Here is a 17,227-nt window from a genome sequence, read left to right as displayed (position 1 = left end):
TTTCTGGGTGTTGCTGTTGGATTGTCCGAGGGGGGGGGGGGGGGGGGGGGGGGGGGGTTTGGGTTGTGTGTAGAGTTGGTTGCCATGACTGCAATTGCTGCTGTGGGCTCTGTGATTGTGGGGTGGGGGGAATCCCATCTTTAGTTCCACATTCCTGTATATAATTGTAATATTTTAGTAAAGCTTTAGTAAAGTGTTTACTAAAAGAGCTGTTAAAAACTGTAACAAATGCAAAAGCAGTTAATAGAAATAAGTGCCTTGCATTTATAGAAATGACATAACTTTAGTTGTAACAAAAAATAAAGAAATCTGTCCAAACTAAGAAAGTCTTTGTTCCAATTAAATTTTCCTGTTTTACTGGACAGAATAGGTTAAGAATAAAGTACCAAAAAAATCTTTAAATAATCGAAAAAAAAAAAAAAAAGGTCATTAGATATGAATTTATATGAGTTAAAATTTGGAAATGCTGAGTCAGAGATAAGCGGAGGTACAGTGCCCCTTCTGAACACACACTCATGGAGTATCAGCTTCTGCATAAGAAAAAGCATACAAATTCTGGGATTTTTCCAGATGAACAAACTGAGCCGTATTTGTGTCTCTGCGCGGTTGCTAAGCAACCAGCAGAGTACAAGTACAGGTGTTATTCATAAAATACATGATAAATGACTGAAATTGATTTACTTGCTTCAGCTTCAAGGTCTTGTTATTGCAGAATCACACTCATACTGTCACAATGGGGCAGCAAAATGCAGAGAAATCTTTGGTAATGATATTAGCGACATGTGTTTGAGTGTCTGCAGCGAAGACGGGCTTTCAGGAGGATGAGAACCTGATCCTCCAGGTACCTGCACTCTCCCCAACCTTTCAAATTGCGGTCCCAACCTTTGCTGGTTGAATGTGGATTAAAAGATCAAAATTAACTTTGGCAATGTTTGGCACAACCTTGCAGCATACACCCCTGCAATCTATCACTATGTGCACAAAAAAGCAACACGTCTTTAGATTCGATCGATGTGAAGCATTTTAAGGTAGAATCTTCCCAGCGGGATCAATCAATGCTGACAGCAATCACTGCAAATGACAAAAATTCAGACAATGAAGCATTTTAACTACGCACTTTACCTTAGATTACAGATAAAACTTCAGCACTGGCTTTAAATCCAATGTGATTTATAAGTCACAGCAAATGCTTGAGCGTTTGCAATAAGAAAACCTTGTAAGTGCATGAATGCGTGGGTGGAACAAGAGGAAAAATCCAGGATAAAAGTGGGTTAGACCTGTTTTAGGGTTAGGTGACAAGGAAAGAGGCGTTCTTTAAAGGGCATCATTGTAGCAAGGGAAGCTACTGCTCTCTCAAACACTTCTTTCACCACTGTGAAAGTGCAAGCAGCACATGTTTTAACAGGGACTGCCCTTCTTGTATAGAAGGCCGAAGCTTAACCCCTGAGGTTAAAAAGAAGCACAAACTTAACTCAATGACTTTGGGTGGATTTGTCTGGAGCTTCGGTGACAGAAACCAAAGCCTCCCTGAAAGCCACCAGCAGTGGATTGTGTCAGATTTTGACAGGTGCATGTAGAATACAGTCAGCAATGGAAAAACATCAATTTTTCCCAAAATAAAAATAGTTTTCTGCAGGACAACATGTGTTTATTACAACAAAAATGTGCACATGAAAATAAAACAAATAAAAACTCTAAACTGAAACCGTTCTCAATAAACCTTTTACAGTTGGCCTAAATCCTAACCAAGTATAGCAAATATTGGTGCATTTCTAAAAGGTTTCACCCTCAAATTCACAAGTTTTAAGAGAATGATTTATTTTTATAACACTACATACAAACTATATAATTTCTGCAGTAGTTTAAATTTGTGGTATGGCGTACGGGAAAAACTAGGAGCAACATTTATCGGATGTATTTTATTAATTTTCTTACATTTTTATACTCTTAATATTTTATTAAATGGGTCTCTTGATTTTTGAACTAATATCAATCCAATAACATTATATCTAATATTAATTTACAAATGTTTAATGATGCTACTCAATTCAGTTGATTTTATTTTGTATTAGTGATTTATCTTTGCTCATTTTGTATTTATCTTTTAAGAAAAAAGTTACATACCCTTTGCATCATGTCTGCAAACTCTAAAGAAAAAAAATTTTTGTGTCTCTTATTTACGGTTCAGTTGAACGACCTATAAATGCCAGAAAAAGAAAGAAGAAGACAACCTCACAAAGGGAATAACTACATGGCCTTCAAGCCTGAAAACATTTCTTTGCGCCCTGGAAACAAAACTTCCAACTTTTGTTCCAGACCTGTTGTGGGATTTTGTGACATCAGAGATTGTTCCATCCATGAAGAATTCATCCTGCATCTCCCCTTAAAAGGAGATCAGAGACTGCCTTCGTCAAAATCCACTTTAAAGTGTCCATATAACCTGAACAACACCTAGAGTCTTGCTACTCTTTTTTTCCCTGCAGGTTCACTGATCTGTGAATATTTGTTTGCTTAGCTTGCATTGTAAAACCTTACAGGCCATTTATGGATATAGCAATAAAACTGCATTTATCTGCAGTGCTTTGTGGATGTTTCACTGAGTACTTTTCCCAATTCAATTATGTTTTTTTTAATACGCTTAAAGCCTCACAATCAGCTCATTTATTCTTCATGAATTCATTTTTTAGCTTTTTCTCTCAACATTTGGCTGCAGTCACGCTGGTAGCTGGAAACTCGGGATTAGGAAGAAACATGAACAACAAGCTAACATCAAATTAAAGCAGGGAGCCATCCAGGTGGCATTCTCTCCACATTTCCAAACCATCTAAGCTGGCTCTGCTCCATGTGGAGGAGATGCAGCTCTCCTGCTCCTTTGCCACCTGTATCCGGAATCGTAACCATTCTTCTACATCCCACAGCTCATGGCCAAAAGTGAAGGCAGGAATACAATCTACTGCTATGTTCTCTTTTTGCCACAACTGACCGGTAGAACCGCTGCACTACTGCAGACCCTGCACTGACCTGTCAGTCAATGTCACACTTTTTCCTTTCCCCCCACTTCAAAGCTGTACACCCAAATACTCAAACTCCGCCGCCTGGGAAAGTGAATCATTCCTAACCTGGATGTGGCATTCTACCTTTAAACCCCAGAGAACCTTGGCCTAAAACCTGAAGGTGCTAACTCTCATTCCAACTGCTTCACACTCAGCTGCAAACCCCTTTAGTGAGAGCTGGAGGTCATGGCTTTAAGAAGCCAAAAGAACCACGTTATCTGCAAACAACAGAGGTGGGATTCTGAGTCTCCCAAAGCCAAACCCTTCAGGCATTTGGCTGCACAGAGAAATTCCGTCCATGTTCAGAAACAAAGGGACAAACTTGCAAAATTGCTGTTCATGGTGATGAATCCTTTTTCTTTAACATGTTTTTAACTTTTAAAAACACATTTGCATCAACAACTATAGGGTCGGTGCAGATGAATTAACTTATGCACTTATAACAGTCAGGATTGTTCACTACTATCCCCTATTTTCTGGTCTTAAAGAACCACTCTTATGAAAATCGTGTTTTTAACATGTTTTTTGTTGCATTTTTCTGATGATGGAGGACAAATAAAAAGAAAATTAAAACTGACCTTTTGAGTATTTCTTTATTCGTGTAGTTGTGAATCAGGAGCAGACAAAAAATGTTGAAAATGAGAAAGCTAGTGGAATCTACCACGACAAGCCTCCAGCTGCCTGCTCCACTTCATTCCGATGCATCCTCTTGCAGTGAACTGTACGGCTGAATAGCATCAATACTGCTCACTTTTTTGTTGCACCACTAATGTTAGGTTGGGGTTATGAGGAGCTGTAAGCTAGCAGGAGAGAGTGTAAACAAAGCGTTAATGAGAAATGAGGACAGGCTTACTTTTTTTTCCAATTTGGTCAAACAACGGCATAATGATAATTTGAAGACCAGTAGAAATGCTTTCACAATAGATCAAAAGATGCTCAGTGTGGGACTTACCGGTATCTCATTTTTGTGCAGAATTAACCAGCATGCTTTTTGAGTAGTACCAAAAAGAAAAAGTACATCCCATCACTTCTGAAGTGTGCACCAGTTCCTAGTCACCTTGAGGAGCAATTTCCAGATTATTTTATTAGATTAAAAATGTTTTAATGATCTTTGGCCTTGTCTTTTAATTGCATTTACCATACGAACCTCACAGTTCAAGAGTCTGGACAAAAACCTCACACGGCCTGGTTCCAAATTTACAGGCATCTCCTAATGAAAAGCTTTCCAAAGGATGTGAGGAATTCATCTCCTGTGGAGAACTTTAAAAAAAGCTATCTTTGAATCTTGCATTTAATTGAAATATTGTTTTCTATTAAATCTTCTTAGGTTTTATTCATTTATTTTGTGCGTTGATGTGTAGATTTTAATAGTTTTATGCTCTTGTTGGAACATGTTACGTAAAAGTATTATTTTTCCAACAATAATTGGAATGTCAGAATAATTGCATAAATTAGGTAATTTCTTTTGCATCCATCTTCTCCTGATTCATTCTGTGCAGGGTTATAGGATACTGCAGCCTATCCAAGCTACTGCGGGGCAAAGGCAGGGTTCATCATTTAGTTAATTTATTTATAAACAGTTTTAATTCAATAGAATGTCCTACTTGTTTTTTTGTTTGTTTTTTAACTCATGAATCTTCTCCAGTTTGACTGGGTTATATTTGTGGTCAAGCACTTTTTGATGCAAAATTGTATAAAAAGTGAAACAAAACTGGATTTGATTGGATCTGTTTGCACATTTAACCTGCTGTTTTTTTTTTTTTTTTGGACATATATATGTTTTTTTTCCCTTTATTGTTCTGCTCCTCTTAAGTGTTGTGTGCATTGATCAGAGACTGCTTAACCAGCATGCAGAGATAATGAGCTTTTTTAGCTTTCTTATTTCAGTTGGAAGGCAGCCACTCAGCCACCTACACAGAGAAGAAAAAAAAAACACCCACTTTCAAAATACACACACTCGTGTGCGCAGGTAGTAACTTGAGGGCTTTCCCCAGCTGTAACCACCTCACTCACACAGATGTAAAGACAAAAACGTGTTATCAAAATGTCACTCCTGCAGTTATGTCTCTTGCAGTATATTTAAAACAAATATAAATAAATAAAAACGTGTGTGTGCGCGTGAAAGAGTGTGTTCTAATGATTTAGCCTTGGAATTTTCTCCTGTCAAAGTGAAGCCTTTTTGCAATCAGTCTCCAGGGAAACAGGCAGTAGGCAGAGAAGCGATTTCACCTTACCAGGATAAACACACACACACACACACACTTGAATTCACACACCATTACAGTCACACACACTCAATTAAATCCAGACAAAGAGAGATGTGAACACACGCATTATCAGCTGCATTCATGGGCTTTGACAGACTAGAATGGCAGAAAGTCACACACTCTACACGTGTGTGCAACATAAAGGCTGCGTGCACTCAGCGACATGAATGCTTCTGTTGTTGCAGCATGATGCAAGTTTTGAAACATCCGTGGATACCACCAGACTCGGTATCGCTGAAGACTAAAACAAGCATATTTGTACCTGTCAGAGAAAAGGCTGATAGACTCCACAATCCTATAGAACAGTGATGAAGAGCAAGCAGTTGGAAGGAAAAAAAAGGTGGAGGAGGAAGTAGTCAGATGGCTGATTGCTCCTGTAGAGAATATAGATGCAGCTGGAGAGTCCCTGATCATCATCATGCACCTTATAAAAGCAGCATGATGCCACTGTAGGATTGCAGCTTCAGATGGATGCTATTCATTTCGGTTTAAAAAAAGTAAAAAATAAAAACAGGAAACGCATCGCTGACAACATCGCAAAGGCTTTTGCATTCATTTGAGTTGGTGTGTTGTGTAAAAATGCAGAAGGGAGCTCAAATTTGTGCAAATGATGCTAGAGAGTGCAGCACAATGATAGGGCATTCTACAAGTGGGTACTCCTTGGTACTTAATGGTGCGTGTGATGCACTGGTTCTGCTTTTTCCAAGTTTCTGCTAAAAAAAAATGGAAGAAAAGCAATCCTTTAATGCCTTGACCCTTCCCAGCACTATCACCCCCCCCGCAGCATTAGAAAAACATCACAACTCGCAGAAGAAGAGCGGTCACGTAAATAAGTGGTGGAGCAGAAAAAGGTCCAAAAAGGTCTACCAGTAAATGTTTCAGAGAAATGTCATAGATAGAGGAGACAAGGAGAGAGTGGGCATGTTTGAGGAAATGGAAATATATTTTAAGGCTCTCTGTGGGGAGGGACAAAAGGACACAAATCTTACCTCTAAGTGAGAAGGAGAAGAAAAAGAAGACTAGAACAGAGGAGTACTACTGAAAAGATAACCTGACATCAAAAATCTTGCGAGTAAAAAAGCAAAAAATATTTTGTCTCTTCTTTTCTTCCCAAATCAACCAACAAACACAATGGATTTCCCTTAAAAAGCCTAATTATAAAATGTACTACAAGAGCCGCCTGCACTTTAACAATATAAAACTGCAGTACTTAGACGCAAGAAATACAAATATTCTGAATTAAATACAATGTTCAAAAATGTCAGGAGTAATGGGCTGATTTAGCGCACCTGTTCACCTGCAGTTTTTTTTCCAGAATAAAGAAAACTTTATTTATAAAGTACTTCTCCTGAAAGTACTTTACATGATAAAATAAATTATTAAAACCATAGTTAAAAATAGCAACCGTACTAAAAAAATAACTAAAACCTAGTGCACATACACATCCCACAAAAACAATCAGTCAATAAAAACAAATTAAAGCATATAAAAACTACTTAAAAGCTTTGTTTTGCATGAGTTTTGTGTATGGAGAGGATGGGCAGGTCCAGGGATTTTTTTTATTTTGCTGCCTGCTACACTAAACACGTTCACCTGGATCGATTTAGGAACCCTTTAAAAATAGTTTTCTTGTAACAAATGTTTTATGCTCAAACACAAAAATTTTGCTGGCCTGTCATATCCTTGGATGTATGTATATTTCTTCACATGAAAAGCATTTAAAGAATGAGATTTCTTTAGCCTTTTAGAAAGAAAACAAGCACAGCACAGATTGTGTGTGCTTTAACAGAAACACAATTTCACAAACCTGGATCCACAATCTCCCTGTTTGCTTGACAGATGGCTGTGATCTCCGCAGAATATCCAACAATTTCCATCCATCTTTTGTGATGGTTTCTGCACTTAACTGCCCTGTCATCGGTCTGAAAGCCTGGCTCAGCCACACAGATGGCGATGAGTTCTGCTTTCAGGACCCAAGTTGTGTGAACATCCCTGCAATGATGTCACAGTCAAAACATAATAACTAACGCCTGTAAGGATTGGATGGGGAAACCTTACCAAAGTCCTCTGAAAAGGTGCATTTTACATAGAAACAAATCACCTTAATTCATTTATTTTTATACTCTTATTCCTGTCCAAGTCACAGGGTTGCTGTAATCTACCGAGGTACTGTTAGGTGAGAGCGGGGAACACCCCAGACAGCTCACCAGTCAATTGCAGGGCCACACAGAAACAGGCAATCACACCCCCACACACACACATTCACACCTAAGGGACAATATTAGAAACACCAATTAACCTGTGAAACTTGTTTTTGGACTGTGGGAGGAAGCCGGAGTGCCTGGAGAAAACCCACACATGCACAAGGAGAACATGCAAACTACACACACAAAGGGATTCGAACCAGGACCTTCATTTTTCTTTTTGCCCTGACAGGAATTACTATCAATGAAGTCATTTGGTGTCTCCTCAAATTGTTCCCTTAACTTTACGAATATATGCACTTTGTTGATTGAAGTTGCCAGCTCGGACTAAAGGAAAACAAAAACGTACATGGAGCTAGGACCTTGTTGCCCGTCGAGGGTACCCTCTACATAACAAGCATTTTGATTCACAACGTGAATTCACAACTATTTGAATAAAGAAACACTCAGAAATGCAATTTGATTATTTTCTTTATATATGCCCTGGATCATGAGAAAAATGTTACAAGAACATGGTAAAAACACCAATTTTTCATTGGTGTGGGTCTTTTAAGGTTATTGTCTAATGGTCAACAGTCCATTTAGACTTGTGGTTCTATAGAGAAACAGTTTTAGTAATAGGTCATTTATAAAAGACTTTAGACATCAACCACCTTTAACCAAATGTTCATATACTACTTTTTTAGTGACTTCTCTGCTTCTTTATGTTGGTGACATTGTTAGACCTTGTCTACATTTTGCAAAAAAAAAACTAAATTTATGAACAGACAGCTGCTTTAGTGCACACTCTTAGTTGATACCCCATCCTTCTGCATTACACATGTGTCAGCTGCATGTCAGGTGAATTTGACAGCAGCTGTGCATTCCCTCAGAACAGCTGCGTTGAGTCACAGGCCTAAAATATGGCATGGAGCACGGCCCAAGGGAGCCGCAAAGGCCTCTGTGAAATGATCCACTCATCTGACATTGACAGGCCACATGCTAAGGTCCCATGTGTCAAAGAACCTGTAGTTATTCTCAGTAAGGAAGGCACATCAGCACCGGCCACTTGACAAAAGGAACTGTTCCACTGCTGTTTAACAGTGATAAGGAGGAGTCCCAAAACATGTGAAAATACCTTTAAACTCCAAACACATACAACAAATATGAGGATTTCTAAAACATTTTACAAGCTATAGTTCTGTGAAAACTCCCTATTCTGCCTTAGAGCAAACTACTTTAGTTCTTATTAATAAATGATTTAATTAAGAAATACCCATTTTGCATAATTTAAGGATTTACAGTTAAGGGATTACCAGGCAGAATGCTTTTTACCTCGCACACATAACAGGTCTTAACCTGGTCTTTCCAGCGATCCGTATGAAAACTAAAGAGGTTGCCAAGGTCAAGTTGGGAATTTGCTGCTTTGAGTCTGTAATGTGTCGACCGAGTTTGGGAGTCAAGTTGGAGCGGTGTTCCTGCGCACCCATCTGCATGCTCCGTACCACAGAGTCACGAACACTATGTCCTCCTGTGTTAACCTCTCTCCCTTGAAACATCCCAACACAACAAAACAAAGTTGCTTCACACAAACCAACCCACCCCATCTGCTTCCATTGCTATTCTACATCTCTATTTTTGGGAACTGGATCGAGCAGCTGGACCTCCTTGAAGGAGCTTTGGTAGAGACAAACGCAGAGGCAGAGAAGCATTCTGCAACAAAGTTTACAGATATGAACCTACTAATTATCATCTTGCTGGTTTTAAAGATCCACTCTGATGAAAATTGTGTTTTAGGCGTTATGTACTGGTGGCAGTTCTCTCAAGGTGGAGGACATAAAGAAAATTAGGCGCAAAATTTGCATTTCTGTGTATTTTTTTATTCAAATTGTTGTGAATCAGGAGTAAATGAAAAATGCTGTGTATAAAAGTTTGTAGATGTGATGTAGGAGCTCCAATTGCAAGCCTTAAGCTTCCAGGTCCAGATTCCGATTCATCCATTTGCAGACAAACAGATCCATGTATGTCTTCATTTTTCTTGTCCGAGCTCAAAACTGCATTGCTGGATATCTCTGATATTACTCGCAATTTTTGTTGCACCGGTAATGTTAGGTTTGGGGACAACATGCAGGACAGTAAGCTAGCGGGACAGAGTGTAAAGAAACGGATGATGGGAAATGAGGACAGGCTTACACTGGGCCAACAGTCCCACCTTGAACTTAGAGGTGAACCTCTACTGAACTCCTGCCGCTCTGCCGAAATTATGTCCTAGAAAACGACGCAGGTATTTTCATTATGAATCCAAACAGCATAATCATAATTTGAAGAAAAAAAACCCACTGGGAATGATTTTATAATAGATAAAAATATGATCAGGGTGGGTGTTTAATAAAAAAAACAGTTATCATGCTTTTGATTTTGCAATCCACACAGAATGAAGTTTCTAAAAAGCTAAAATTAAAATTATCGCACCTCTTCATTGTTGTGACACAGTCGTTTTTGGGCGTTCAGAGGTGGACAGCACATTTGTAGGCGAGTGATGATCAGTAATCAATGGAAGAAATCAGTCAGAGGCTCCTCTTCTACACTTGTTTAATCCGCCACCGCTTGAAACTCTACCTTTCCCAGAGCTGTCCTCCCATTCATCTCTCCTTCCGACCTCTTTTTTATCTGCATGATCTCTATCCGTTTCATAACAGCTACCACTGGGTTTCTGTCCACCTCAGTTATCAAAGGAAGGGTTCGAGCAGTCTGAAGGGTCTTCAGTCCCTCTTGGTCTTTGTGCTTCCAGCAGTTGTTGAATCACGTTTATCTCCTTGGATCATCTATTTTTAAAGTGCAAGACTCTGAGATATTTATCCAATTTGTTATTCTCATACCCTGCATTAAAAATGTGCTATTGATTTCAGATGCTTAAGCACAAAGATCATTTCCTTCTGTGGATTAAAACCTTTTAATTTTGTTTTGATATGCAACCCGGTCCGTTTTCTACGACTGCAGCTGAACATAACTTGAGGACCTAAATCGGGCTTTTCATTATCGCCTTTAGTTTCTTCTCTCCTTCCACAGACTTTCATTCTCGCCCAGTCGCTTCTCTCTTCCGATCACACTCCCCCAGTTTTACGCCCACTGCAAGAGCAGAGGAGCTGAGGGAGTGATAAAGGGAAGGAGAAATTAATGAAAGGAAGACAGGAATAAGGAGAGCCGGATAAAAAGGCACACACAGAGTTAGAATTAAAAAAAAGGAGGAAACAGAAAAAGAGAACTTAAAAGTGTCGGCCATCTCCTTCAAGGAGGAGAATGGGCCAATAGAGGAGGGAAAAAAAATGGCTGGGGGGAACTAAAAGAGCAATTCAGACCATTTTCATTAATATAAAGCTGCTTCTGAAAGAGGTTTTCATTAAGTACCTGGTGGGAGACGGGGCAGACCTGGTAGCACTGTGCCAACCAATTCCTGCAGCAAAGACAGTGGCAGAAAGTGCACATTTCTATGGGATATGTGTATGTTTGTGCACCCCCATGAAACAATGTGCTCACTGACCAATGAGCAGCTACTGCATATAAGAAAGTAAACCCGATGGGATGAGGACAGGAGAACCTTTGCATTCAGGAGTTGAGAACAAGTACCCCTAAAGGTCTCCGGTTAACACACATACACACCCAAAATAAGCACAATATCAGCCAGGGGCCAGATCTGCTTATTACACTGCCCATTACAAAGACAAATGAGATCCTGGGCTCCTGCTGATAATCTGTCCCCCCCATACCCCCCAACGTCCTCTGCATCATTGCATTACATCACCCGGAAGCAACAACTTGTCAAGCTTGGTCATTGCATTTACCCCCCCCCCCCCCCCCCCCGCCCCTCTCCAAACAACACGTTGGTCGCAATGTTGGTCTCAAATACGACCAGCTGAGCTAAAAATGGGGTGTGGGTTGAGGGCTCAACAGAATAAACAGTTCATTTCTGCCTGGTGACCTTTGTTACAAGACCTCCATTCAACGTTTGTTGTCACCTGGCTGGCTACCAGCAGCAAAGAAACCAAAAGGAGAGCAAAAGTGAGGTAAAGTTAACGAGGCAGACTGCAGCAACGGAGCACCGAGCAGCAACCGTGGTTTGACAGCCAGGTGTGACATTTGTGAACTGGGCTGTCACATTAAAGAAGCTCTTCTGCAGTTCAGGATTATTCCTCCAGAAGGCTTGAAGGCATGTGAGAGACAGATTAAAGGAAAGAACAACAGAACAGACAGAAAGCCGGTCAAAATCAATGCTGCAGGAGGAAACACATACTGACTTTTAGTCTTCACACACAGAGCTATTTTGTTGTCTGAAAATGTTTTTTTTAAAGCACTTTGTTGTAATTGAACAATTTCCCATTCAGAGTGAAAACACAAATGCTAAAAACCATCATCAGTTTTATCTGAGCGTTGTTGAAATTCCTAACAGACATCTCTGTGTTTCAGGATCAGCTTCTGCCTAACTGTTGTAATATTTCAGTAGAAGTCAGAACTATTAAGGGAACTATTAAGGTATTTCTATTTAACTCTTTACAAGAGAAAAGGAAAAAAGAATGATCATAGACGGTCTTTTCACAAAATCCAAGTTGCAAACTTTGGTGCAGCTGTGGTTTATTTGCCTCTGCTTATGTGCAAAAAAAAACAACACTGCTGTTTTAGTGCAGTCTACTTCATTTCCCACACTCCAATGCTTCCTTGCAGGTTTACCCACCATATCCAAGTTGACTTAACTTCATCATCTTGGTAAAACTTGAAAATGTAGCCCCAAGCATAGCAGGTAAACCTCACCTTACTGTACACGCCCCAGGACAGCTCTGTCTCAATCACCATGACGACGATCCCAAACATCCCAAAGATGAGAGCGTAGTCGCTCAGCCTCTTCCTCTTCTCGAACAGCGCCCTGCGATGTCCCAGCTTGTAGCCAATGTTTTGGTTCTTTCGTTTGCTAGCCTTGGAGGTGCTCCCCCTGGCTCCAGTGCTCGCCGCCCCAACCCCTGCCTGCCTGCTGCCCCGTCCCGGCTGCACCCGCCTGCTCTCCACCAGGGCGTGGTTCTGGTGATAGATGGACATTTGGTTGGACGAGGAGTCAGTGATGTCATACCCTCCTCTGGGGTATGTTGAGTCTTCTTTGGATGAGATTACAATTTCTGGGGGGGTTTGAATAAGGAGTTGGTTGGTCGAGGACTGGGTCACTGAGCAGGCAGAAGGGGCGTCTCTCTGTCTGTCGTGTCCTCCGGCAACTGATAACCCAGCTACTGCCGAAACGGCGCCCTCTTTGGTTTCGCTGCTGCTTTCTGATTCTATAAGATTTCTGCGGGAGGCACTCAGGCGGCTCAGGGGCTTCATGACCCCGCCCGTGTACTTACAGGAGCTCATGGCGATCTCTGTGAAGGGGTTACTGTCCCTGCGGTGAACTAGAGGGCTGGCCTGTCTGTGTTTGCTCCCCCTGTCTCTGTCCCGCTCTCTGTCCTTCTCCCGCTCCATGGAGGGCGAGTGGGAGGAGTAAAACAGGGCGTTGTAAACTGGGGAGTTTTCTCCGCTCAGGCTGTGCTGCGAACCCAAGCAGGATGACAGCGGGGTGCTGGTGGGGTGCAGGGCATTGGGGATGGGCGTGGGCAGAGGCTGGGTTCCAGAGGAGGATAGGGGCAGCTTGGGGAGGGACGCTGGAGGCAAGCTGGGCGTGGCAGGAGACGGCGTTGGGGTGCTGCCATTTAGACGGTCGAGGCTGGAACCTCCCATGTGGTTGGAGTGGTTTGATCCTGGCTGGTTGCCGGTGGTGGAGGGATGGGATATGCCACCTAGGGGAAGAAGGAAGCGCTGATCCTCATCCTCACTGCCACCCAGCAGAGCCAAGCTCAAAGATGGGGGAGGCTCCATGGTCAGAGCTGCAGCACCTGTCTACAAATAAACACAAAGAAAGAGACAAACTGTGAGGAGTGAGAAAAAAAAAACACTTTTTCTCATCAGGGAAGCCAGGGGGAGCATGTGGAGCAACAGAGGCACCACAACTGGGGAATATGTTCCTCCTTGAGTCACATTTGAGTCAGATGTGACTCCCTCATTGCTCCTTCCTCTCCGTTTCCCAGTATCTTCTTGTTCTCTCACATCTCACAGCGCTTCAGGCAGTCTCTTCTGCAAAATGTCATCTGTGTTGGTCTGGATAGCCAAGAGGAGGGTGAACATCGCCTGGCATCACACCATGAGGATGCCATTCCTCATGGAGACTCAAGGAGAATCACTCTTTCAGTTGTGTCAGTGTGCATTATAGCTTCCGTCATTCACATGATGATTGATCCAAAACAATAACCTAATTTCAGCATGATATAACCACACTCCTCCAGCTCCTCATACCTACCTCCGACCTTTTCTCTCTGTTTCTGTCCCCAGGTTAATAGTCTTCAGTCACTGGCTAGTTGAAATCAGACCTCCAGACTTTTTTCTTTCTCATGTCTCCACATCCATCCCATTATCTTCTCTTCTCGTCTCCTTTTAGGTCCTCCACAGGTCCTCCTCCTCCTCCTCGCCCCCTCGGATTGGCGCGTCGCTGTCCACAGACGCCGCTCACACTCCAAACGATGAGTTCGTGTTTCCCTCAGTCATCGCTGTTTGGGTCGATGGGGCTTCGATCCGGTCAGGGACGATCGGCACCAGACGGGGAGGAAGCGTAATCCATGGTGACTGGGTTCTATCAGCCAACCTGTGGCTGCGCGCTCCAGAAAATCATGTGCAGCGGCATCAACGGCAGATTCAATCACAAATTATCATAAAAAAAGGAGCTTTCCGTGCGCGCGCGCGGTCTGAACAAACAGCAGAGAGGTGGGGGGGGAGTCAATGATTTCAAAAATAAGAACTAACAAAAATACATATATGAACCCATCAACTAACGCTGAATGTGCGCTTGTGTCTCCAAATCCGCGTCTCGCCCTCTCCTCCAACTTCTCTGCCTCCTTTCTCCGCCTTCAAACCCGCCGGCCGCTCCTATTGGCCGGCGCCCGGACGCCAAATCAGCTCCAAAACAGGTGGCAGGGTTCGCGCAGCCGCCAAAACGGAGATGTGGCATTTATTCGCCCTGGATTTTTTCTGCTTTTATTTATTAATAGAAAGCATCGGAAAGTAAATATATTTGTTAGTCAAAAACCTCCAAATCAAAGCATATGTTGTCTGAGGGCACTGCACGTGCAGAGGCCAATCCTATAATCCCACAGAAGACTATTCTACCTGGATTGATCAGATTTTCATCATGATTTGCTGGCATTATTTAATCAGAACACACAAGGATCTGTGAGGTTATCTGTCTTTATAGTACTCCGGACCCTTTTCCATCAGTTTTTACTACTTTACAATTGACTCTAATAATTTACCTTTGACCCTTTGACAGCTATTGATGCATTAAACCATTTTGGCTCCAAAATTGCCTTGATATGAAATCTTCTTGAAAGCAAAAACACTGGTGATTTTTTTAATAGATGGAAATAAATTCAGGCATCAAGAGGTTATACCAGTTTTTTTGTTCCATTACTTATTATCCATCTTTTTAGTACAACCCCTGGTGTGGGCGGCCGTGGTGCAGAGGTAGGGCGGTCGACCCATGATCATAAGATTGCAGGTTCGATTCCCGCCTTGCACGCCCATGAGTCGAAGTGTCCTTGGGCAAGACACTGAACCCCACCTTGCCTCTGGTGGTAGGCGGGCGCCTGTGTTTGGCAGCGGAACCGCCACCAGTGTGAGAATGTGTGTGTGACTGGGTGAATATCATCCAGAAATTCTTGAAAATTTCATAAAAAAAAGTAAGATCAGTTTTTATATTTTGTATCCGTTTTTAAAAAAAATCCAAAAACAAAGCTAATAAAAGTCAAAACAATGTAAAATGTTGAAGCTCCAATTAATTAATGTTCGAAGGATTTATTGCAAAAGGACATGTGCAATTATGTGTGATAACTGTTGTTATGTTTGTTTAAAACCAAAACTGTTGAAGCTATAGGCTACGTTCAAAGAGCCTTTTTGAAAAATTCACAGTAAAACTGAATTAAAATGTGTGTATTTTCATTGTAAAGAGCAGATGTGATGGGAAAATAGACAGGCAAGTGCAGGTATAGACTCATATCACTGAAACCACAGGCCAACTCTTAACACAATTGAAGTGGGTTAGGAAGAAAAAAACTCTAACTTACTGTGAAGATTGTGGTATTTTAATTTTAGCTAGTATTTTTACAAAATACCATTAAGTCAGTCAATTAGAAATCCAATCAACAGGATTGTGGATTTAGACATTTTCTGATCTCAATTTTGCTCTTTATGTAACCCAAAAAAATTAGCTTTCAAAAAATATTCTAATGTGCTAAAATAAAACGCCTCACTGAATTATGTAAAACTTAACCTTAAATGTTCTTTGGGCCTCACAAACAGTTTTTAGTCATGACAACAAACCAGAAAAAGCAATAGAGACAGAGTTTGACAACACAATAAAGCAGAGCTGATGGAAAAGTGCCAGAAGCCCAGAAAAACAGATTAAACTGTTAGAAAATAGAAGTGATTTCAGGTCTTTTTGTGTGTTTTTTTTTTTACAAGTCCTAATATTGCCAACAGGGGTTAGTGATCCCTGAGGGAGAACGGAGAGTTTGAGGTAAAGAAGCAACAAGGAAAACAAAACAATCAACAACTGCTGATTGAAAACGTAGGTAAGCAGGCTGTCAGGTGTGAAGATGGAAGCCAAAGAAATTTGAGATATGAAAAGTGAATAACAGAAAGAGGAATAATGAAGAAGGTTGACAGTTGCTATGCCGACCCAATAGTCTACAGATGAGCTCTGCTTCCATCTATCTGTCTTTCTGATCTCCCTGTGAATTTAAAGCTGCATCAAAGCCTACAGGAAATGACACTGTATAAATCACATAAAGTTCTTTGTGACACAGCAGGCAGGTGGGTGGGAAAGAAAATGAAGGAGGAGAGGATTGAGCATCAGGGAGCCTGTTGAGGAAATGTGGGATTTCGGTCAAGGCAGAAGTGATTACAAGAGGATTACATTTAGATCACAAAGACACAAAAACAACAATCACTCGCATTTGCAGAACTCCTATTTGCATTTAAGGCTATTCCCATTTTTCCCCACCACTTCTCAGCTGTGTCTTTTCATCAAAGGCAAAGGAAGACATTCTGTGCTCAAAAAGAATCACTAGATGGGATTAAAAAATGAAATCAATACCACTCCAGACTCTTAGAAGTAAATGTTAAACTTTACTTGCAAAGGGCAAAAAAAAAACAGAAAAACAGCTAATAAGTGCTAAAAGGAAACCTAATTTAATCACAAGTGCAGCAGAAACTGAGGCATTAGATTTTTAGGAGCGGACACTCTTGCCAAACTCTTGGAAGCTTGAGTTTGAAGCAACAGTTCACAGAGTGGGTGAAGAAATCCAGCTGAACAAGTGGGGAATGAAACAAGCCAAACTCAATTAGGGGGAGAGATCTTCGAAACATTCACATGCTTTCTTTTAAAGTAAAAACAGGCTTCTTTGTGCAAAATGTAACTCAATAAATGCATGAATTAAGAAGATTATTTAACAAAAAAGGGATTTTTTAACTTTCAGAAAGCATTGGAGATAACTTTGTTTGATTTAAAATGTAAAAATCTCATAAAATGAAGATATTCTTAGAAGACTAATGAGAGATTCCAAGAATGAGTTTTAAACAGTCCTCATTAAAATAAACG

At 41.1% G+C, this 17,227-nt stretch overlaps 1 protein-coding gene across 1 annotated transcript in view; it reads right to left on the bottom strand.

Annotated features, from left to right (window-relative positions):
• kcnn3 (potassium intermediate/small conductance calcium-activated channel, subfamily N, member 3) overlaps positions 1–14,476 on the bottom strand; it is a 77,942-nt gene extending 63,466 nt beyond the window's left edge. The window contains exons 1-2 of the mRNA XM_011485308.4: positions 13,877–14,476; positions 12,310–13,419 (exon numbers count right to left, since the gene is read on the bottom strand). Coding sequence (XP_011483610.1) covers positions 12,310–13,398 — 1,089 coding nt within the window. The 5' untranslated portion in view covers positions 13,399–13,419; positions 13,877–14,476. The remainder of the gene's footprint in view (positions 1–12,309; positions 13,420–13,876) is intronic.
• Positions 14,477–17,227: the final 2,751 nt, after the last annotated feature.

The sequence above is a fragment of the Oryzias latipes genome, chromosome 16 (assembly GCF_053564925.1).
Source record: "Oryzias latipes strain Hd-rR chromosome 16, Olatipes_Hd-rR_3.1".
Lineage (NCBI taxonomy): Eukaryota > Metazoa > Chordata > Actinopteri > Beloniformes > Adrianichthyidae > Oryzias > Oryzias latipes.
Note: the sequence above shows the minus strand (reverse complement) of the source record. Positions and strands in the feature narration are given on the sequence as shown.